Source organism: Equus caballus, chromosome X (assembly GCF_041296265.1).
Source record: "Equus caballus isolate H_3958 breed thoroughbred chromosome X, TB-T2T, whole genome shotgun sequence".
In the NCBI taxonomy this organism is placed as follows: domain Eukaryota; kingdom Metazoa; phylum Chordata; class Mammalia; order Perissodactyla; family Equidae; genus Equus; species Equus caballus.
In genome coordinates this window covers 120,198,491-120,224,061 of record NC_091715.1, presented here as the reverse complement: position 1 = coordinate 120,224,061, position 25,571 = coordinate 120,198,491, and the positions used below count along the sequence as shown (strand labels likewise).

The 25,571-nt window shown below is 37.3% G+C and overlaps 1 protein-coding gene across 2 annotated transcripts in view; it reads left to right on the top strand.

Annotated features, from left to right (window-relative positions):
* The window catches only part of TENM1 (teneurin transmembrane protein 1), a 735,241-nt gene that overhangs the window by 497,122 nt on the left and 212,548 nt on the right, over positions 1–25,571 (top strand). For both annotated transcript variants that reach the window (XM_023633984.2, XM_023633980.2), the window contains 3 exons: positions 1,831–1,932; positions 3,318–3,512; positions 6,490–6,690. In XM_023633984.2, coding sequence (XP_023489752.1) covers positions 1,831–1,932; positions 3,318–3,512; positions 6,490–6,690 — 498 coding nt within the window. The remainder of the gene's footprint in view (positions 1–1,830; positions 1,933–3,317; positions 3,513–6,489; positions 6,691–25,571) is intronic.

The window sequence follows — 25,571 nt, the reverse complement described above, 5'->3', positions numbered from 1 at the left end:
CCACTGCTTGGTGCAAGAAAGCCAGATAAGAAAATAGAGAAATAATTGTTCCATCTCTGAGTGAAACAAACAAACAAAAATTCCTTGTGCCTTTTCATAATGACCTTTTAAATAAATTAATGATTTTATGAAAATAACTAATGTTTTAATGAGTTAAAAATGGTTAACTCTTTGTCAGATAGTACATTCCTGCCAACCCAGTTGTAGTTCAGCAAATGACATGTGTCAGTTTCTTATCCAGTTAAGTTTTCTAACACAGGGATCAGAGAACAGACCATCATAAACCTGCAAAACACAATCTGATGTATCAAACTGTGATTGATAATAGGGTGGCTATTCAACGGCCACTGGATTCATTCCCAGTTTTCTAAAAATCCCCAAAATGGACTAGATACTGCTTTCTTCCTCTTGCTTTATTCTGCCCAAGGCAGAACTCCAAGTCTAGATCAGAAGTTCTCTAACTATGGAAGGTTACTAGCATTGGGCCTCAATGCTTTAATGCGGTGAGCACCTGGAGGGGCACGTGAGGTGTTTGTTAGAATGTAGATTACTGGGCTGCGTCCCTCAGAGACAGACTCAGTAAATCTGGAGTGAAGCCCAGGCATCTGCATCTTAAGAGCCTCAGGTGATCCTACTGATACAGGTGGTCAGAAGGCCAGAATTGAAGAAATATTATTTGTTGACCCTTGTTATAAATTCTCATAATTTAGTGGAAGATGCCAAGACCACTTCCTAGAATATCTCCTTCTAATTGCAAAAAGCTTATCCAAGTGAAACCAGATGAAATAGACAATCTGGATTGAAAAGGAAAAGCTGGTACATATGAGAAGTGTGAGTTTAATGGGCCAGAACATAAAACTCAGAATCCAAGAATGCTAAGTATGGAAAATTTACAGAAAAGACTAATGAGAAGATGATTTTTTTAAACTACAAGAGTAAAGCATACATATCATAATAGTTCATGGACTTGGAATTTGATGCTATTATACTCAAATACAATTTTAAACTAGAAACCATTTTTAATGTCATTGTCAGAGACTGACTTTCGTGTAACTTTATACCTTTCCAGTCAAGTTGCTTACCACAAGATTTATCAAAGTTCTGTGGCACTGCACATCTTTGTGTCACCAGAACTACTTATGGGCACCTTCAAAGCCTTCTCAATTCTCCTAAAACCTATTCTTTAGGAATGGTTTGAAGGGAAATTAGCAGTAGAGAACTGATAGGCATTTACAGTCAAGAAAGCGTTTATCAACAAAATATTTAGATTCTAATGCTTTTAGTGGTGGTGAATATAATATGAACACTTACTTTAAAAGGCTTCCACTGCCACTTATTAATGAAAATTAAATACTGGTTATCATATTTAATATGTCAAGATAGTAGATTAAACATTTTAAGGTGCTAGAGAAGAAATATTTATTTGTTATAACTCAAATTTGAAAAATAAACCGTAGGCTTAGACTTCTGGGTTACATTTTTAAGCGCATTTTACTTTTGAGAAATGTCCTATAATCTTAGTACATTTTTAGCTTTATCATGAATGTCTCATAAGAATACAATTCATCTAGACCCTTGATGCACTTTAGAGATGAGGTTGGTTTTTAGTTCCACTCTTAAATAGCCAATTCAGCAATTCCAGGGCCCTTTTAATAATTTGGTACTGTGTGTGATGTCTTACAGAAATCTTTGGCATCTGATTTTAAATAGTAAGTGCTCCATAGACAGCAGAGGGCAAGGTTGTTATAGGCCGAGAGTTCTTGCAATTTTAAAAAGTTCAGGCTCTACAACCTGGAGGTTTGTTGATTTTTTTTCTTTTTCCATTAATAGAAATAATGGATGACTGTTCGACCAATTGCAATGGAAATGGAGAGTGTATCTCTGGCCATTGTCATTGTTTCCCAGGATTCCTTGGGCCTGACTGTGCTAGAGGTAATGATGCTTTGTTGTTCTGCTTGATTTATGGAAATAGATGTCAGGATTATTAGCACTATTAATAGGAGGAGGAGTGGTAGTAGTGGTGGTAGTAGCAGTAGCAATAGCAGCAATACCCCGCACCACCACTACCAAAAGTTGAGTACTTACTCTGCCAGGCACTGTTTGCGTTACCTCTTTTAATTTCTGCTTCCTACCATAGCCCAACGGGGTAGATCTACTATTATCCCAGTTTTATGGGCAAAGAAACAGCCTCAAAGAGGTGAAGTAACTTAACCACGGTCACCTAACAGCTGGAATTTGTACCTAGATCCTCCGACTCAACCACTACATGATACTTCTGTTTCCTTCATAAACAAATTTATAATGGATGGACTTTAAGAGTGGGGAAAGTAGAATGCTGCCTATGTATACCAATGTAAACTGAAAGGGGTAGGCAATCACCCAAAGGGTAATCTAGAAAGGAATGACTGGAAAGTCAGAAGTTAAATTTACCGAACTTTACTGTTTCCCAGACTTGCCCATAGTTTAATTTTTGAAACGCTCTAGGTAAATCACATTGTTTTCTGATAGACTTACAGCCATTACTTTAGAGATATTTTCTGCTCATTTTCGATGTGTTCTTAAAGTTCTCGGTCTGCTAATACTTTAGTCTCAGATTTCTCAGCCACTCTGTTTCTTCAGATTAAATTCTATTCAACAGAGAATTCCGTTTCACTTTCTAGGTTCCCAATACTATAATAGATATTGTCAAGATGGGTGGTAAGAATGGAGCTGATGGCTAGTGTTACAAAAATGAATTAAGACAGAAGATAAAGGCCCTGCCCTCAAGGAGCCCAGAGTTTTACTAGGGAGACAAACAGTGACAAAGCAGAGTTAAGTGTTCTAATGAAGATCTCCACAGTGTGTTGTGGGAGTAGACATCTGTCCAGCATATATCTCTTTAAATGCACATTTTTTAAAAGATAAAATCCTACAATATGAATGACTCCCTATTTATTAGTTTTTCAAATTTTCAGGTTTTTCTTCCTAAAAGTAGCATATACATCTGTTTGAAGAAGAAAAACTGTAAGAGAAAAAAACTCCTAACTTAGAATAATGATGATGATAATAATAATAATTGTTTAAAAGTATGGTGGAATCAAAAGCAAGTGCTTGACATAATTTCTCCACTCAGGCTATTTTTATAATTTATCTTGATCCCACTTCCATAAGACGGCAATTTTGTTTGTAATCATGAACACATGCCTATTTAATAAAGGCTAAGACAGAAATGGTAAAAAATTTTTGCCTGAAATATTATGCAAGAATCAATGGAGAATTGCACTTTCGAGATTTTTAAAGCATTATGAGAACATGAAAGTTCATTTGCCAACCTTCAGATTCGTGCCCCGTGTTGTGTGGTGGGAATGGAGAATACGAGAAAGGACACTGTGTCTGCCGAAATGGCTGGAAGGGGCCAGAGTGCGACGTTCCAGAGGAGCAATGCATTGACCCAACATGCTTTGGCCATGGCACCTGCATCATGGGAGTCTGCATCTGTGTGCCAGGATACAAAGGAGAAATCTGCGAGGAAGGTCAGAGCTCCATTTCACTCTGTCGCTTCAGACTTTTCTCTCACTGAATTGTCCAAGGTGTCGTTCTATGCTTCTAGTAGAGATATAAGTGGTCTTTGGGAACCATAAACGCTCAACATGTCTACTTAGTACCTGGAGCCGGGGACTGGAGTCAGAGCTGCTCATGTCTCTTCTGACAGTCTCTACTACTCACATTAGGCCAGATCTGTGACACTGGCAGAGCAGTAATGAAAAATGGCATTTCCCCCCTCGTTTTAACACTGTTTTCTAACTTGAGAATTTCCATACTGATAATTTTGGGTGTTAATTCATAGGTTTTCACTGTTCCTAGGTGCACTAGGCTACATCTTACTTTAAAGCACATAATAAAAATAATAATATAGGCACATTTAGGACCATTTTGTAAATGTTTTCTTTGGGAGTGATTTCTAATTACCATTATTATTATTGCTTTATATTATTTGTTTTTATACCTCATGCTGAAACTTGACCTCCACACCTAAGGAATAAAACTTACCAATAATGGGTTTTAAGGCAGTGCCTTTATATTAAAATTCATTCCAAAGGAGCCTTTACACACACACACACACACACACACACATATCATATTTTGAAATGGCAATAGTTTTATCATTTAAAGAGACACATTGGAAAATAAGTTTACTAGTAATCAGAATTTTTTCATGCCACATTCCTCAAATAAGACTGGTTTCAGAAATAATATTAAACCATTACCATGGGAGATAGTCTCATCACAACCGTTGTTCAGGAAAGAGGCTGCTGAAAATGCACTATAATTGCTTTTTAAAGATGGCTCATTAAGACTATTACACAGCATTCTAAAGGGTTTAATCTCATTCTGCTCCATGAGCAAGCAAGACTTTAGCTTTTCCACTTCCCATTAGCAATAGTAAAATTTTGGTATGAAGATTGTATCTGCTCCAGTGAATGGCGTGGGGCCTAGACAAGGCACCAGAGTTCCTAAGTTACATTTGGAAATTGTCTTTATGATGATCCAACTGCAATCATTATATTTAAGTTGTAAATTCAGATGCTGTATGGACACACACATTCACCCAAAAAATGGTGTCTGTTACAACATCTACAATTTGCCATCAAAAACATTTAACGTAATTAATTTAGACCCTTCTGATTTAAATTTTGTAAGCAGTTGAAAAAGGACTTAGCTTAAATTTGCCTTTCTAGGGGTCACTAAGAAAATTTGTAGATTGACCAAGATAACAAGGAATACCATTTTTAACGGTGTAAACTTTTCAAACACAATAGAAAAAGATGTTTTAAGTCAAATATCACAGACCAGGAGCCCACAGACTGAACTGGGCCTATGGATGGGTTTTGTTTGGTTCACTAGTGGTAGTGGTGGTGTTTTTGTTTTTGTTTAATGTGACTTATTTGCCAAAATTTAAAAATAGAGAAGTGTCATATAAAAATCTCCATTTCTAGCCTCTCTTGAACAACTAGAAAATCTAATAACGCTGAGCCCATGTTCCCACTTGGTGGCAGTCAACTGGAGCCAAGTAACAGCAGCTTCCTTTAAACTGGACGCTTGCTCTCAGTTCATTCACAACATACTCTGTTTTCTTACATCCAGCGCATCTTCATGTGTGCTACCTGCCTGGCCCCTTCAGCCATATGGTTTTGTGCCTCTGATTTAAGTATGATTTACTTATTCGCTGAAGGTGGCCTTTTAATAAAATAAACTGTGTTAAGTTAAATGTTATTGTTTATTAAAATTGTTGTTGTAGTTTCATATAACAAAATGGCCTCCTTCTAAAACAATATTCCATACTTCAAACTTTCCCTCTTCCTCCAAATAACAAACGAAATCAAATTAGATGTACCTTCTAGTATTTATTTACTGGTTAGGTCAGGTATTAGAACCTTGTGCTAACGACTCTGAGATCACAGGCTAATTGTAATGGCAGTAATACTAATTATAATAATGCTTACTTAGACTTAACTCTGTTCCATGCCCTCAAGCCACACCCTATAACTAGGCCAGTCTTGCAAATGATGGAAGGTTGTATCAGTCTATTTCTATTGCTGGAAAAGTAATTCAAAGCATACATCCTCATCATGGTAAGTTGTTTTAGTCTCATCTTATTGGTATGGGAAGACCAGAAAATTGGAAATCAACTTTCACATGTCCCATGAAATGCTAACTTAGTTGAAAGCACAAAACAATTTTCTCTAAGGCAAACATAGGAATTGACTTCTAAAATACTTAATGCATTTATTAGAATGTGTCCCAAAATTTCTAGGCTCACAGAATCACAGACAAATAGAACTGAATCTGTGATATTCTAAAACATTGAAAACTATGTCACAGTATCCTGATAGAAAGAGAAACCATGAAGAAAATAATTTTTAAATTAAGTTTAAAATATTTCATTTTCAGTGCTTCTAAGGAATAAATGAGAGATTATAAGAAATTGATTATAGTGTATGATTTCATGCAACTGCAGTCACCTCACCTAATAATTTGAATAAGCCAAACTTTAAAAAAAAAATATATATATATATATATTCCTCTAGACACATCAAGTAAAAGCCATTTTGGGGAGCTGTGATTCAAATTTCAGAAAAGACGAACAATGCCCCCCCCCCAAATTCTTGGGCTTTTTTGCAAAGTTGAAGAATTCCTATAGGAGGCCCACTCTGGCCCACCCACCCATTTGTGTGGGAAGATTACACACGGCTCACAATTTCACACAGCGTATGTGTGGTTTCCTTCTTCTAAATTTAGAATGCAACCTTTATGATACCCTACTGTGTTTGTAAGTGTTAATAATCTCGTTTGAACACAGTATTTACGAGTCATTTTATTCCCTAATTAAAACAGCATAAATGATATAATATTAGGAAATCAATGTGAGTATCTTGGTCTCGTTATTCTAAGGTATATTGGCCACACCAGTTCACTTTGAACCTTTTTCTCCCTTTTTTGGGCCTTCAGAGGACTGCTTAGACCCAATGTGTTCCAGCCATGGCATCTGTGTAAAAGGAGAATGTCACTGTTCTACTGGTTGGGGAGGAGTCAACTGTGAAACTCCACTTCCTATATGTCAAGAACAGTGCTCAGGACATGGGACTTTTCTTTTGGATGCTGGGATGTGCAGCTGCGATCCCAAGTGGACAGGATCTGACTGCTCAACAGGTAACTCTGTAGTTATCTTTTTCTCCTCTTTCCTCTGCTCCCCAGTTCTCTCTGGTCTTTGCCTTAAGGTAGTACTTCTTAAAGTCTGATCTCTATGCCTTCCTGGGTCATAAGGGGCTTCCAAGCACTTCCTAGGCTAGTTTTTTACTGGGCTTTCGTATGTAACATACTGCTGGTTTTTTAATCATATTTTTCATTGTCGTAGCTCTGCGCTTGAACCTCTGTCCTTGTTCTGTATTCTCTTGTAGTTAATTTGTTGATTCTCAAGTCTCCTACTATCAGTTCTATGCAGATTACTTCAAATCTGTATCTCCTCTAAACTCATATAATCCTTCATTCCCAGCCATCTGCTAAATATTTCCATTGAATATCCCATAAACTAAAAACACAACTTATGGACTGGCCCCGTGGCCGAGTGGTTAAGTTCACGTGCTCCGCTGCAGGCAGCCCAGTGTTTCGTTGGTTCGAATCCTGGGCGTGGACATGGCACTGCTCATCAAACCATGCTGAGGCAGCGTCCCACGTGCCACAACTAGAAGGACCCACAACAAAGAATATACAACTATGTACCAGGGGGCTTTGGGGAGAAAAAATAAAATCTTTGGGAAAAAAAAAAACACAACTTAGCCCAGGAACTCTACTCTGTTTATATCTTGCCAGATTGCTGCTCAATTACTGTTCCCACAACTTTGATTTCCTTGTCCAATTCTCTACCCTAACATCAGCCACGATTCTCCATTGTCTATAGATGAACCTCAAATATTCTAGCCTGATATTAAAAGACCACCACAAACTACTCCAAATCTCTATCTCTAGCCTATTTTCTACTTCTGCTTCCTGCAGAAATCCTTCCTTCTGCTAAGGTAATCTGCAGGCTCTCCTCGCCCCCAGTGCATCACATGTTCACATTTTTCTTTATACCCTTTCCTTAACATGGAATGCCATTACCTTTCCAGCTACAAAAATCCAACCCACTCACTAAGACCAACTACAGTTTTAGCCATTCTATAAATCTTTTCCTGATCACATCAACAGGATCCTCTGAAATCTTATCGTACCCATTGCCAGAGAGTAGAAAAGGGATTGTGGTGTAGGTATTTGTGTACACAACTTGTTTTTCCACCTGAACTAAAAATAATGGGTCATTCTTTATACTTTTTTTTCTTATCCTCAGACCATGGGCTCATTAAATGAATAGAATTAATAAATGATAACTCCTACAAAGCCCCTGCCTATGAATTTTGTTGAGGATGTAAAATGACATGGGATAAGCAAGGATAGGTGCTCTGTGAGACTTTTTGTACCACTGAGTCAGCTTATGAACCGAAAAGTCTACAATCCTGTGCTGTAAAGAAACAGCAGAATCCCTCTGTTAAGAGAATTAATTCTAACCTAATATTTCACTGTGCAAAATTTTGTTGCCTTACAGAGAAATAATACGGGAGAGAAGATTGTATTTTACAATTTCAGAAAATGATTAAAATGCTAAAGACAATGTAATAATAACTAAAATGCAAATCTAAAAAAATCTTTCGTTTATACATTTAGAAAATATTCGTGCGCCTGCTCTGTGCTTGGCACAGTGCTCAGTGCTGGAGTTAGTGGTGAACAGAATGGACGTGGTCCTTGCACAAAAGGAGCTTATAATCTAGTGGAGGAGACAAAATAAGCAAGTCAGGAGAGGGTTATAAAAGGGAAGTAACTGGGTATTATAGGACTGTACATTATGGATCTAACCTGATTATTAATTTATTTATTGAATGCTACTGAGCACCTTCCATCCTTCCATGTGTCAGTTATAGTATCATGGCCTAGAGCTTCAAGTTTAAAATAATAATATTTACATTAGTATTATTATTAGAGCACACACTTACATAACAATTATTATGTATTAGGCACTATTCTAAGTGTTGTACATATATTAATTCACTTCATCCTCATAGCAGCCCTATGAGATAAGTACTATAATTATGTCAAATTTACACATGAGGAAACTGAGGCACAGAGAGGTTAAATAATTTTCCCAAAGTCACCCATGTAACAAGTGTCAGAGTCAGAATTTGAACTAACGTATTCTGGCTTCACATTCCATGTATTTAACCACTGTACTGTCCTGTCCTGTCCTTTAGAAACCAATCATCTAATTCACTATGTATAAAAAAGTATCATTGTTGGACCATGTCCAGGGCCACCTGCCACAGAGCACAAAGAGGGAGCAGTAGGTTATTTCTGTGAGAGGAGGCCCTACAGTCAGGCAAGACTCTGGAGAAGTCTTAACACTTGAACAACACTAGAAAGATGACTACAAGTTTATCAGGTGGACAAGAAAGCAAAGAACATTTCAGGCAGGAGTAACTTAAGCAAAGAAATAGAGATGTAAATCCAAATGACACATTTGGGGACTTGCAAGTCATTGGGTATAGCTGCAGCCTAGAAGTCCAGAAGGAGATAAAATTGGAAAAGCAGAGAGGGGCCAAAACACAGGGAGTTTTATTTACACACCATGCTAAGGAACTTGCATCTCTTCTTGACACAATAGGAAGCCACTGAGTGGTTTGTAATAAACAGCATTTTAAATAGACCACTCTGACAGCAACTGAGAGGACCAAAGGGAGATGGATGATACAAGGATATTAAGAGACAAGTTCAGTGTGATTATTGGAGTATTCCAGGAGTGAGATGATGGGGAGGGCCTGAACTGAAACTTTGATTGTGAGAATGGTGAGGCAGAGCCAGACCAGAAGTGAGTTATAGTTACTATGGTAGAGGAGAGACAGAGAGGAGTCAGGGATGGCTGGATAAAAGGAAGCACTACCGGCTGAGAAAGAAATGCATAGGTGGAAAACCAGGTTTGGAGCAGAGGGACAGGACATGGTGAGCTCAGCTATGATATGTTGCGTTGGAGGTGGCTGCAGAAGATCCAGGTGGATGTGTCCAGTGAGGGATTGATAGTCAGGAATGGAACTTATGACAAAAATCCTGAACTGGGACAAATATTTGGGACGTAGTTCAGACCTTAAGAATGCATGTTATTGTCCAAGAAGAGTGTGGAAAATGAGAATGAAGAAAGTCAAAACCCTGGAGAACACCAACAGTTAATATCTTTATCATATTAGGATTCTTAACATTGAGTCAAAGACTTGCCTCTTTATATATGACTTAATAAACACTTAATGAATAGTGATTCTGTATTTTACAATTTCTCTGTCAGGCCACTCATATCCCTTATGTGTCCTTCCTGATGCCTCAGAATTGGGTAAAATTCCTGGTAATATACCACTCATCAGCTGCACAAATTCAAATATTTGTATGTCCACTAAATCAACATTAAATTCAATGTACTGAGTGTTTCTCTTTCCCCAGCCCACTCATACTACCTAATACACAAAGATACGCACCAATCCTGTCAGCAAAGAAGAAAATCATTCAGAAGGGCAGGAAGAAGCTAATTATGAACATGCCTCTACACTCACCCTCCTTCCCTCTCTTCCAGGTGAAGTACCCTGAACCCTACCCTCCTCCTTCCTCACCTTGAATGATACCTTACTCACCAAAACAAACCAAATGATGAGAAAAAATTGATAGAGCCATAGAAGATCAGATCTAGAACAAAGTGTATAGATATCTGGTTCAATTTTCACAAATTTGGTGGCCTCTAGTCCACCTGCCTTGGCATCCCTAAGGATTCCAATGCACTGAGGCACAGAGAAGCTACCCAGTTTACCCCTGGTATGAGAGCCACTGCACCATTCTAACTTCCTCATTCAATTGTTCATTTGTCAAACATTTATTGAGCCCCTATGTCCCCATCAGCATGTGAGGCAATGGGATGCTTTATGATGAAACACATCTATAGTTGAGGAGACATTTTGGAACAAAGATTTTAAATCTCTCTCACTAAGTGCTATAAAAGAGACAGAGATGCAATATGCAAGGTGTATTTAACATTACCTGAAGGTCTAGGAAGTGGTCACAAAAAACTTCACAGATCATGAGAGGCCCTGTATGCCATACTTTGGAGTTTGGACATGACCCTCAGGACAATGAGAAAGCCATTGAAGGGATTTAAAGGGGTTAGTATCATGGCCATGTTTTCATTTTAGAAAGATCACTCTGAAAATGATTTTGAGACTATATTTAAAAATGATGAAAACCTGACATAAGGAAATTTAAGTGCAGATGGAGAGGAAAGGACAGACATGAGAGAGGTTAGGAAACAGGACTTGGTTACTGTATAAATGTCAGAGGCAGGAATTTTCACTGTCTCTATGATTTCTACGTTGGGAGACTGGATGAATGGTAACAATGTTAATGGAGATATGAAATATTCGTCTATTAAACAAATTTTCATTGAGCACTTACTATGTGCCATGTCTTAGGCTCTTGGTATACATCAGTGAGGAAAACAAAGATTCCTGCACTACAGGAGCTTGCAGTCTGCAGGGAGAGACAGACAGTAGACAACAAACAAGAAATACACAAGGTTCTAAAACAGGAGGAAACTGAGAGCCAGAGAAGTTAAGGAATTTGTCCAAGGCCAAGATCGGGCTAGTTGCAAACTTGCAAGTACAAACCGGGTCTGTTGATTGCATTCCATGTCTAGCTTTCTTTTCAGCCCTCCACGCCCACCCCCACCAAAGGAAGAAGGAAAAGTTAGACAAGGAGCCGGGAGTCGGGTGAATAGATTAGCTTACTGAAAAGGGAAAGTTCAAAGAGATGAGGGGCATCAAATATCAAGTGCATGAATGACACATTTCTGTCCAGAGATCCTAGACTAAAACCACAATTATCCCTTCTGGATCCAGTAGAAAAAGAACACTAGAAGCATCTCTTGCTCAAAGAAGCAAAAGGGTGAATAGGTGTGACCCAACTCAGTGGATTCTCAGGCAAAGTCTTCCTGATAAAACTACCAACTTGAAAAATAGGGGAAAGAAATGCCTTCCAAATCTCCAGTGTCATGGTAGGAATAGTCCTTCTGTGATTTTTAAGCTCCATAAAGGTTGTTCCCACAGAGCGTATTTAACCATCGAGATGATCTCACTGTGCAGACTTTTAATTGAGTGTGCTCAGTACAGGAAGCAATTTAACATCTGATTCTTATAATGGATCATGTCATTTCAAAGGTGGATATGCTCTTTGCCATTGATCATTTTCTTCCTCTAAGCGCAAGAAGCTTAGCTGTTAGCATGTTAACTGTGCTGCTCTGATACCAAAGGGACTGCAGTGAATGGTTTGCTGATTATTTTCAGTCTGTTTTCTAGGTACGTTGAGCATTGTTAGCAGCACTGAATTGATACTTGATATAGGCTTCTTTAACCTGAAAGTCTCGTGGTACCTCACAAAGGTTAACTCATTAGTCTTTAAAAATACCTCAAGAGGAATACAATAGAAGCTTGTTATAACATGGTGTACATTTGGATATACCACAGGTCAAATCATGCTCCCTTAAAATGTAACTCCTTGCCGTGAAATCTCAGTAATACATTTAGTCTGTACTAAGGGTTTTCGCCCTAGCCTCTAATATCAACATTGTAAAACGCATCTGCTATATTTCTTTCATTAAATCTGGCTTCTCCTAGTCACATAGTCTTTGAGGGGGAGCAGAAAAGCAGAGTTTAGAGCTTTGTACTCCTCTCTTCTTGATGAAACTTCTTCTGAGCCACTCTGTCTATTGTTACTTGCAGGTAACTGGCAGCAAAATTCATAAAAGGTAAGCGTCCACATAGACAGGACAACTCCTGCCCTTCTCTACTGTGATCGCCTCTTATTATACTGTTATCTTAGAAATGAATTAATAAGTCAGAGAGGTATGGAACATTAGACCCTCAGGTATTTCTGAACATACTATTTGCTACAGAACAGAAATCATAGGAGGTACTATTATCGTGTACCCCATCCAAGCAGGGTTAGTTCCTGAAGATCCCATAAAGCTTTGCTATAAGGAGATTTATTTTCAGGCTATCTTACAACATGTGGCCATCTTGTCCATGAGAGAGATGACAGTATGTATATGTGAGTGTGTATTCACAGCACAGTGACCTTGAATAACTCACTTCACTTCTTTAGGTCCCAGCTGCCCCATTTTTAAAATGGTAGAAGATTAGCCAAATGGCCTTTGAGACCCCTTTCAACACTGAGATCTATGATTCTTGATCCTGTATATTGAGCTTTTGACACTGATTGAATGGTTCGTGGATTTGGTCTATAAACTCTCTTAACTCCGTATTATTTGTGGTGAGAAAATATTAATGTAAATAGCTTTGTTTACTTTATAAAGACATTCACACTTTGATATATAGACCGTGTTGTTTGAGAATTTACCTTTATTTATAGAGATACACATGCACACATATACATAAACATGTGCATATATATATCTTCATTATAACGATGTCTCATTATGTTTTAAATGTTCCCTAATGGATGGTGATATGCATCTACTAATAAAACAGATAATTAGAGAAGGAAGTTGTAAGAGGCCCATATAATTATTGTTGCTAGGGTAACTTTCCTTGATTATACAAGTACCACATGCTTTTAAAACATTATTAGTTTACCCCTTTATTGAAAGTGCCAGTAATCAAAAGATTTTCATCTGACTCTGCATGTCTATCACATACAATGCATCCTTCTCCTCCAATTTCCGGGTATTGATTACTCCATTTGAAATACTTAGTGTGTACACTGTAATTTTCCTACAGATGTTACAATAACAGCAAGGTCATATATGCTATTTAATAAGGAAGCTATGTTCCAAGTGTAATGGACATGCCATGGGCATAACCATATAGCCATTCTTCATGCCATTGAAGAGAAAAATCCACTCATATATAAAGTAACTAGAATTTAGCATCTTCAATAGAAGGATAATTAATGTAAGCAGATTAGAAACGTAAGACTGCAGGTACTTTTCCCTATTCAGTTCTGGACACACACCTTGGGAAGAGTAGGTGAGTTCTCAGAAGAAATCTCTCTATTAGTTTAACAATGTTAATATATCATAGTGCTACAAATTCCCTGGATTTAAAGAAAAGCTCAAATATAGACAACTAGTCACTGAAACATGATGGGAGGTTTTATGGTGCTTTTTAGTGTACAAGGACTGAAAGGCTTATGACTAATTCCTATGTAGGCTTAATTGTCTTTAACTTGCTATTCTAAGTGTGACAACATCTGATCAAATTTATTTTAAAGTAATTCTTTTTTTACTCAATAAAAAATAAAGGGTAAACCTTAAGGTGACTCTGATTTGATTGGTAAACAAACCCCTGCTTGAAATATAGTGGCTACACCGTTAACACTACAGTGAGGTCAAAATATTAACTCTAGATTATTGAATCAGTAAGTGAGGTTCATTGATGTCACTAGAAATACAACTCAAAAGCATCCTTAAGAGAATTCCAAGTCAAATTAAGTGTGTATGACTGAATCCAACAAAATATCTTTGGGAGGTAGATATGAAATGGAAAAAAAAATCACACTATTATCATGATTTCCTAGCAACACATCCTACTCAGAGATGGTTTGTCACCCCATAAGCCTTTTCTTTTTGGTCTCAAGTGAAAAAAGAAATTGAACCCAAAAATATTCTCAGATTCAAAAATCCCTTATCTTTATAAAAGAGAGTTCATTTAATGGTCATAAGATTGTATATATGGTGAAGTGATTCAAAGCATATCAAATGTTTTCAAAATACGTCTTTTGCATTTTGTTCTGAGAATAAAAACCACACCTGTAATGCCATCATTAGCAGGCAGCAATGCAAAAATCCAGTGAAACTTTTGACAATTTGACAAGTTCGAACTAAGAGGTAAATTCGCAGCTGCCGCTCTGTAAATCTGAGCTAACTCCACAGACTGTTCCAGGACATTAAAGCTTTGAAATTACTTTTCAAACCAGGGACCTATATTAAAACAAGGTAGCAATAGTGAGGCAAGACAATGTAAGTAAGCTCGAGTGTGTGGATGCGTGCTTATTTACCCGGTTAAAATACAGTTAATAATACGGAGTGGATTTAGACAGACCAATAGCATCAAAAAGAAGAAGGCAAATGTTGTGTTCCACTATTAAATGCATTCCTCTCATTTATGCAAACTCTTATTCCGAATCCCAGGTTCATTTACTATTTGGCAGGTTTTTTTCAATTCACCTTTATCTACATGAAGTGAAAATAGACCCAGAAAAGAGTATATCTAAAAGGTGCTTTTAGCCCTGTAGGTGAGACCCAGTAGGGAAAGTAGCCACCTGGATGCACAGCTCCACATGTGACCTGCTGTGATGGCAGTCCTCTGATAGGGGAGGAGGGGAGGAAAAGCCTCTGTAGTGGAGATGGCTGAGAGAGGTCAAAGGAAGCTGAATTCAATTGTGCAAAATTGGTGGCCAGAACACGGGGAAGGACAAGAATAAGTCGCCCCAATTCTGCTTGCCAAAATCAGATGATTGGAGATATTGAAGAACACCCTCATACATCTCCCAAATAAATTGAATGATACTTTCATTTCTGTAATAAAAATATCCTGCATTTATCCGATGGTTTTAATTTTTTTTCCGAGTGCTTACATACCTATTTTCTTCTTTTCATCATTACGGCCATCCTCCAGAGTCATTAAAATTTGGATTGCATATTGAGCTTTGATAATACAAAATACCTGCAGGGCTGTGCCAGAGATTTGGTTTTTATATATTCTTCTGAGTCATCGGAGAGAAGGAGAAGAGGGCTGGGAAGGACAGAGATGAGTCCTTCATTAAAGAGTAAGGACAATACGTTTTCACCTGGAAACCTGATAAGGTGGAGCTCATAGAAATTCTGAGTGGGAACTTACATCTGCTATAAAGAACTTGACTTGTACCCAGGCTTCCACATTCCCAGTAACCTAGCAAAAAGGTTTCTATTACTCTCATAACGTCCATAAGATGTGAGGAGGGTAGGTAATAGTTTCCTCATTTTATAGTTGAAGGAACTAATTTGCTGTGAGACACAGGGCAAGGTACTTCATCGCATATGCTTCAGAGTTGAGGCTGGCAACAGAATTCACAGCCCAGTGTCCTGTCCTACCTAAAGATCAGTGTGGATTAATTTTTTTTGTCCTGCTTGTCACTTGATACACTTCTTGAATATGACTCATGTCTTTCATAAATCATGGAAAATGTTTAGTCATTATCTTGTTGAATCTTGATTTTCCCACCTTCTCTATTAGATCATCTCTTTTCAGAAGTTCCATTAAACTGTCTCCCTCTGGTCTCTGTATCTTTTACTTCTTTTTCCTGTTTTCCATTTCTTTGTTTCTGTTTCTCTGTTATATTATAGGTAATTTCTTCATGTTTGTCTTCTAGCTCACTAAATATTTCTTTAGCTATGTTTATTATGATGTTAAACCTTTCCATTGAATTTTTAATTTCAGTGATGACGTTTTCTTTCTAAAATTTTAGTTTAGGTTTTCTTTCAAATGTGCCTCATTAGTTGTTGGTAATTTCTTGCTCCTTGATCATGTTTTTGGTTACTCTCTTTTCTTTAAACATATTAAACATAGTAATTTTATATGCTGTAGCTGATAAATGCAACATGTTGTTTTTATGGATGTGGGTCTGTGGTTTTTGTTTCTATCCACTCTTGTATATGATAGCTTGCTTTCTTGTTTCTGTTATTTTGTATGTGTGAGTTCAAATATGTTGAAATTCTCTCTAAGTCCTATATGAAAGAAGTGTTCCTCTGGGGAAGATTTACCTTTGTTTCTGTCGGGAACCTGTCTGCACTACGGATCAGGATAAACTTTACATTAAAAAGCTCAGGTTACAGTTTTTTGGACCAGACAAACAGCATAAATTCAGGCCCCAAATCCACATGAAACTTGGCTAGTGGCCATAAACTCTCAGAGGAGGCTTGTTATTTAACATCTTCATAGTGCCAAGCCTGAGACAGATCATTTTCTTCTAGCCCATCTTTGCAAGGCCCATTTTGTTCTGAATGGGTTTTGAATATTGATCCCTGATCCCGTGCAGGTCTAAGTTTTAGCCAACAGTCTGGTCCCCACTCTGGACCCTCACCAAAACTCTAGTTCACTCAGTTCGACAGATGCCTCCAGTGTCCTGGCACAGCTCTGCCTTTCCATGTAATCTTGGGCAAATCAATCACTCTGGGTCTAAATTTATACATCTGCAAAATGCGTTTTTCAGCTAAATTCACATTTCAATTTATTTTTAGTAATTAACCTTTTTTCCCTCTATGTGGAGAAAAAATTTTAAGTTCCAATTACATCAAGATTTTTTTCTACTAAGATATGGGCAAATATATTAGAGTTCAACAAATCTAGAAGAATTCATCCCATGCCAGCAAAATGATTAAATTAATGTGCATTGGAAGAATGTTCTGAGAAGTATTGTTCAAAAGATATTTCTGAAACCATAGCAGTCAAAGTTAACAGTGGAGTCAAGAGTTAATAGTTTCAACAATCAAAGAAAGCTTCCCACACTTCTCTGCTAGATCCATTCATTTTTTTAAATTGAATTCTGCAGGCCAAGCAATGAAAGTTAAAGCACTCCAAATATTATTGCCTACTTTCTTTCCCAACAGTCTTTCCTTTGTTCATTTCTTCTTTGATAGACTTACTAGAATAATCATGGAATGTTGGCACTAGATTAGATCTTAGAGATCACCTAGTTGTGTCCCCTCCTTTGATAGATGAGAAAACTGAGGCTCAGAAAGGTTGAATGACTTGTGTAAAGTCATGCAGCTAATTAGGCATATAGTTAATATGTTAATATGAGACACATCTCATGATTTCTGGTTTAGGCTTTTTGTTCAACAAACCATTCGGAGAGCCTTGTGCAGGTTCAACAGATGTCAACTTTCCATTGTCAGCCTTTCCACTGAGTCTCTAGAAAATGAGCAATGATGCTGGCAGAATCCCAGCATCTCTTCTTTGACTATCAGAACATTATGAAAATTGTCAAAGATTCAGCGTAGGAAAATTCAGACAGAAAGGAACTCACTTCCTAGCTCTGCTTCTAAGTTACTGTGTGACCTTGAGTAAGTTACTTCGTTTCTCTGAACCACTCCTGTAAAATAGGGAAATGATTCTTACTTTGTAGGGTAGTCATAAGGGTTAAATGAGATAATATATGTAAAATACCTAGCATAGCGCTTCTCCCATAGTAGACATTAAATTATAATAATAAATGGTAGCTATTATTGTCATTATATTTCAATTCTCATTGTAAAGACACATTTCAAAGACATAGCTTTTGTAAGTAGAAGATAAATTAGTAGCTGTCTCAAAGAAATTCATTTTCAGATACTGTAAAGCTGAATTAATTTTAAGGAGTATGAAAATTCTTTCTACTCCAAAGTCATGACATTCTTTTGTCTCTACCCAGATGGGTTATTTCCTGTGTTTGTAGAATAGATGTTCTACTGAAAAGTTGCCTAAAAAGTAGTTGTTCTATGTCTTCACTCCCTTTGCTTTAAGTCCTGCTATTCATTATAAAATCACATTCAAGGAAAATTTATATTCTTTGTGTGTCAGCTAAGATTAAAGTGACAGGAAATACCTCCCTCAAGGGAAAAAAAGAGAGTAGCTTAAACAAGATGTAAGTGTGATTTTCTCTCACACAAAAGAAATCTAAAGGTAGACAGTCCAAGGCTTGTATGATGACTCCAGAAAGAAAGCTTCTTCTAGTTCACACCTCTACTGTCGCTAGGATGGGACTCTTATCCTCATAGTACACAGTGGCAGCCTGTGGTCCAGCCACCACATCTTCATTCCAGGCAAGGTGAAGGAATGGGGGGAAAAAGGCCTGTCCCCTCTCTTTTAAGGAGACTTCATTGAAGCTACTGCTGTAAACATTACTTATATCTGTTTGATCAATAACTAAGTCACATGGCCACGCCTAGAAGCAAAGGAACCTGAGAAATGCCATCTTTATTTAAGGAAGCCATGCATCCACCTAAATAATATCGAATTTCACTGTAGTTTTCTAGCTCCCGACCAACATACAGGGCAACATGATCAGTTCTTTGATTCACTGTGCCCTCATCATAAAGACAAACCCATAGCTCAGTGAAAATAAAACTTTTCTTTGTAGTGAGACCAGTGAGACACTTCACCTACAGATCCTCTTCATGATTTGATATGGAAAATGAATTGAAGTATCTTCTTAGTTTTTGTATTAATTACATGTCAAAATGATAATACTGGTTATATTGGGTTTAGTAAAATATATCATTAAAATTAATTTCACTTGTATTTTTAAAATTTTTAATGTGGCTACCAGAAAATTTTAAATGACTTATGTGGCTTGCATTTGAGGCCCACGTTATATTTCTATTGGACAACACTGTTCTAGTATATGACAGTATTACATTTAGCCTGGAAAATACAACCAAGCGTATCTTCCAAATTAAACTGATTATATTCAGGTACCAAGGTAGCTGAAGTAAACTTGTATACAGGATTGTTGACAAAGTCAGTTATATGTGGAGAAGCTCTACCAAAAATGGTGATTTGGGTTTTAGTATAATTGACCGACAATCATTTTTAGCAATAGTAAGACAGCAAAAGTAATCATTATTAAATCCACTTCTAGTTTATGACAACACAACCATAATAAAGAAGTATAAAAGAATGTTTATATTTATATTTCCTAAGACAGGAGAACCATCAAGTCATTGATTCGCAGAGTTCTGCAAAATACGATAAAGAATACAAATGTGGCACAATAGTAGAATAATCAAATGCCTAATGATAACCTACTTCTTTTATAGAACATAGGCCTCAGAAGTCCAGGCTTTCAATCTCTCAAAAAGGAAACCAACATATGTTTTAGATAAACTGTCTAATAGGGTAATAGGTTTATAACTTGAATGGAGTAAAGAGTTTTTATGTCATAAAATGAGTTAGAACACTCTGGGTCAAGCCAGAAAACCTAGAGATAATAAACAAACTGGCAAGAATTAGAGTTTGTCATTCGGAGTGGTTCTTGGATGGTTCTTAGGCCGTGAAATCTTCCTCAGATGCTTTATTTAGCTTGAGTGTTTAAAAAATCATGTGTGCTAGATAAGAGGGAATTACTAGGATGGAGACAGAGGTGGCTCGGAATCACCAAGTTGTCAGCTGGCATCTGAGCTGCCATGACCTCGTTCTCCAAATTCATGCCTTGTATAACTGCCACAGAGCCTGGCCTCTTTACTGGATGGAACAATCAAATCCAGATCTTTCTACAAGGTCATATTAAATCTGCGTTTTTGCTTAGCAATAAGCTTTTCATAAATAGAAGTTGACTTTGATAAAAATCCAAATGGCCTCTTTTTATTTATGAAGGTGTCACCACATTAACCTGGCTGGAATCGTTCGTTTGTTTTTCTCTGTTCAACATTCTTGTCGAACCAGATACTGGGACAATAGAGACAGAATGTATATCCACTTTAGTTATCATCAATCCCTTCAGAATGAGAGATGTCCTTCACTTCAGGTGCATGAAGAAAAGGTTGAAATAGTCCATGGAAATCAATGGATTACCAATAGAGTGTGAAAGCCTCAGTCCATCTCAATCCTCTCAGCCTCCTTACATTGTTAGTCCAACCATAAATGCAGACAAGAGCTGGAACTACTATACCAAGGGCTAAGATAGTGAAGAAATGATTAATATCTGCTTTTTTCTTTTTGCCTTTCATAATATCCATCTTGAGTATGGCAGTGAGAAAGGAGAAATTAATCCTAGTCTGTAATCCTATGCGACAAATGAAATTTATAATGTTGGCCTCCAGGCTAGCTACAGACAAAGTTTCTTTAGATTTTATCCCACATCCTACCCTTCAGTACCAGGTTTGGTGCATAAATACACTTTTTGTGTGTAATGAAATTTCCCTTTGGGTCAATACATCTCTCTCTAAAAGTATCTCTCTCTCTAAAAGATTGGTTCATGGAGAAGCAATCCACATAGTCCATAAAGATTTCTGGTAGAAAGCAATAGGATCCACCACCCTCCTAGAATTCAGCTCCTAAGATATGATTAATTCTACCATAAGGAGCAGAGAATGGATAAAAGTTTAAAGATGATTTTAAAAGGACCACATATCTAAGCAAACTATGTGCACTTTGACAGGAGATATACAAGCATAAAGGCAAATCATTTCCAGATTGCTAGGGAACTAAATCAGGACCAAAAGGAAGAGAATCCAGTTATATATGTCAGACATTCAATAATAGTTCGCCTTACCTCTGCCAAGTTTGGTAGTTGTTATTGTTTCTTAGCTAAGCAGAGAAGGAAAGAGGCCAAACTCTCATATTTGAGAAGATACCTGTGTTAAAAACAAGACCTCATGAACACGTTAAAACCAATTAGAAAAGGCAAAGCAACAACAGGGTCTCTACCTGTGGAATTCCAGCCTGGGATGTTCCAGAAAAATCTTAGTCACCAAAGAACCCTTTGATGACTCTAAGGAATCTATATAAATAAATACATCCAATGTAATTATTACGTATTATTATGCAGTATATTGTCTGCTGAAGCTTCTGCCACCATTGGACTAGCTGACCCTAATCTGGCGACAAAAACCTCTTGCTGCAGAGTTTACAGACTCCTGTTTCTAGGAATGTATACCTGGAGTGTATATCTGGAATGTATACCTCTTCTGGCCCAGATAATCTGTACCATTGTGGGGCTTATCAATGACTATAATGATATTTATGGTAATGATGATGATGATGATGTTACATTTATTGAGCTCTTACTATATATGTGATTTACAAATATAATCCATTTCATCCTCATGTCAGTATTTTCCAAAGTATTTTCTATACAACTGTTTTTTGCAAGATGTTATGGACAAGCAAAAAACATTCTGTAGTGTAAAAAATAAAAGGAGAAAAACTATAGGTGTTAGCTCCCAGTTGGAAAATCATAAAGCACATTCTCATGTTACAGATTCTAAAAAAATCTCTGTGTAAGGAAAGCTGTCTACGAGAGCTTCCCACAGAACTTTGATCAGGAAACCCAGGTTTTGTTTAGCATTTCTTCATGTCCTCTGGAGATAGCAATGTCCTTTGGAACGCACTTTGGGAAAAGGTGCTATAAAATTTATCATCATTTTATAGATGAGGAAATGAAAAGTTAGAGAAATTCAGCAGTGTGGCCTCAGATCACATAGCCAGGGGGAGGCAGAACCTTTGAAGCTAGGTCTGTTTATTGCCAAAGTCCATGCTCATCATTGACTGCAATGACTCAGAGGCTCGTTGTCGTGTATTAACTGTCACTTATGTTCAAGGTGCTTTCTGTGTGCTGCCTCTCACCCTTGTAACACTCTTGCAGTGAGAGTACTGTTATCCCCATTTTATAAATGAAAAAACTGAGACTTGGTTAGATCCAATGACTTACACAGACCTTACCAAGCAAAGAAGCTTATCCAGGACTGTCAGCAGGGATGGAGAGTTGGCTGCTTCCAGTTATGTAGTCTTAAGCAAATTACCTAACCTCTTGAAGCTTCAATGTCCATATCTGTAAAATGGGTGTAATACCTCTGGCATATAGTTGATATTCAGTAAGCAGTTTCTATTACACAGGCAGTAATAAGTTTAATCAAGCCAATACACTTTACAATAAATACATAGTGAGGCTTAACATTGGAAGTATGGTTCATGAATTTATTCATTGCCTCTGAGGTGGATATGAACTTGATATCAATCACATTTTTAGGCATCATTAGAGAAGGCAATTGAGGGCCAGAGAGTAGCAGGCAGCCAAATAAACCCTATGCCAAGTGAGGGAAGATATAAATTCTGTAAAGGTCATACTTTCAGATTCAATCAAAAAGGTTCAGCACAGTGTAGTGTAAAGAACACAGTTTCGAGTCAGACAGATCTGAATGTGATGCCAGTCTCACCCCTAATTGGCCACATGACCTTAAGCAACTCATTTAACCTCTCCAAGCCACAGCACCTCATCTGAAAAATGGAATTAACACTACCTTGCAAGGTTGCAGTGAAGATTAAATGAGATAATATATAGAAGGATTCTAGCATGGAACCTGGCACTCATTACATGGCAGCTTTGGCCCCTAGGGCTTTGCCTTTTACCTTCTAGAACAACGTGCTTTAACCAAGAGAAGGGAAATGTAACAATGAATGGGCATTGGCCTGGTCCCGGAAGAGTGCCGAGTGCCCTTTACAACTTTAAGGGTGGTCTGGGGTGGAAACAGGTGTTGATTACAGTCTTAAATGTTAATCCCAAAGTATCCTCAATTGCTTTGAGAGTGACATGTGTCACTGTGAATGAGGAATCCTGAGAGAATAAAGTAATAAAACAAAATCTTAAAAAGCAATGGGGAAAGAAGATTTCCCAACTTTGGCAGCTGATTTACATCTATTAAACTGATATAACCAGGTGCAAAATCCTGGGGCAAAATTTGAATATTGCTATTTTTTTCCCTGCAAATTTCAAGCAAGGTATAAATTGTATGTGTGTTTATGCAAATATAGATGTGTTGTAGATACAGTTGGGGGGGGCATTTCCCTCATTCTGTGCTGAGGCTAGTAAATTAATTCTAGAGCATGCTCTAATGACTGCCTAAATAAAAGTACATGTAGCACTTAATCTCCAAGCATGTATTTAAACCAGAAAGTCACACACTTGCACGCTCACAGTCAAATGCATCGCCACACGTGCATTCACACAAATGCACAAACATGCATATACTTACATGCTCATAGACACACTCAAACACACTCATGTGCATACATGCAATCAAACAGTCCTCATGTGCATGCACATATACTCAGTTCATGCACACTCACATAATCACACATATATGCAAATAACTACTGCACACTCATGTAGGCACTCAACCACATGCCCACTCATACACACCCATGCACATTTGCACACATTCACACTTACACATTGCTGTACATGCACACTATGAGTTTGTGTCCATTCATAAAGAATATGGTCATTAGTGTGAACAAAAGGAAAATTATTTTATAATAATATCCTCATCCTAAGCTTATTTTATATACCCATTGAATACTTAAAGATTTTATTTACTTGGGTTACATTCTACATCAGAGAGGGTAAAGAATTTTAAAGGCTTTAAATTGTGTTCATGCCCTTTTAAAAGTTACCTCTCTCTCATTCTGTCTCCAAATACAGAGCGTCTTTAAAACCGAAGTGCTTTGGGAAAAAATGTAAAATTTTGTAATAGTTGTAAATTGGTATGTGCACTGTAGAGTAAATTTAAAATCATTAGAATGATGCATTTTTTAAAGTAAGTGCTTCGCAAGAAAATGAGTGAAGCAATATCACAGTGTATTAATGGAGCTTGAGACATCTTAAATTGATTTTGAAATTAAACATCAAAAACTACAACTTGAAAAAAATAATTAGGTAAACCATTATATAGCAATCAAAAAGAAAAAAACCTCTTGAAATTTAGGAAATTGCAAATTAAGGGTGTCAGTCATCCTGATTTGGCAAGGGCAAGGATTGTCACTGAAAAGAAAACATATGCTGCTTGAAATATTCTTGAAAACTGAACTGAGCCCAAGGTTTGCTGCTGTTTTGGATTCTGGTGTGGGGCTTTCCTTCTCTTGTTTCACATATCCGTGTGAGAGCGTCATTCAGCAAAGGACTCGCACAGTGGAAGACTTGACCCTGTGAGGCTTTTGCCAAGGGAGCTGGGGACACTAGACTAGAGGAAATGGTCAGGTTGCCCACCTCCTCTTTCCCAGCCCTAATAATAGATTGATCTGTATGAAACTGCTGCTATTCGACGTTTAAATGTGACATCCTTACATGATTCAACCTAATATTTTCAATGTAACTAGATTTAGGAGGAAAGGGAGTTATAATTATCTAGGAAGTGGCCTTGTTATTCTGATCCCAGCAGTATACTGAGAATAAAAGTGATCTAAAAATCATGTCTGAGACATGTAGCTAGTTACTTAATTGCTATTAGCTCATTCATTTAAAAACTCAGAATAACACCAAGATACCACACATCACTCAAAAGTTAATAGGATAAAATTAAATAGCAAGTATGTTTTTAGATAGTCCAAATTACAATACAAATAAACTCAAGTGCATCCTCATCTGTCTGGATCTTTCATTTATTCAGACTATTCTCAGGTGTAAGCTAGCTTGCACAAAGAGTTTCTCCATTTTTAGTATCAGGGCCAAATACTTAAAATTTTGAAATATCTCCATGCTGAAAACATTCATCTTCAGATGCCCCTGAATGAGAGGGATAAAGAAATCTTTTTTAACATTATCTGGATTTCTCTATTATATGGATTGAACCCAGTCTCTGTAAATACAGGTGCCTGCAGTTTTGTTCTATTCTATTCTTCTTCTCCTATCTCCTTGGGTCTCTGGCAACTCCTTGTCAAATGGAGTGACAAGATACAATCCACCCCCTCCTTCTAGGTAACTCCTTCTATTATTTATTCTTCAGGGACATACTGATGATATTTTGTACTTTGTTTCATTGTGACCTTAACCATTTATAATAATTATTTCCATAAGACAAGGAGAATGACTTCAGCCCTGGAAAGAAGTTTACTCAGGCTCTGTGTAAGGCAACAGGCATATATTCAGCGCCTTCTATGTGTGGAATCCTATATGTGGTGGGAATGGAACACACATACAGGATAGTAATCCAAACAGTATTTCTAGACAGCAATTTGGCAAGTGTACAAGGCTATTCACAGCAATTATTCAAAATAGGAAGATATTAGCTCCAACTTAAATGTGCAACGGTATTAAAATGGTTAGGTAAATTAGGGTGCATTTTAGAATATTACAATGCCATTACAATGCTTACAAAGAAATTTTAATTTATATTAGAAGGTTTTTAAGATATAGGAAGTCCAAAAGTAAGCTAAAAAATATGT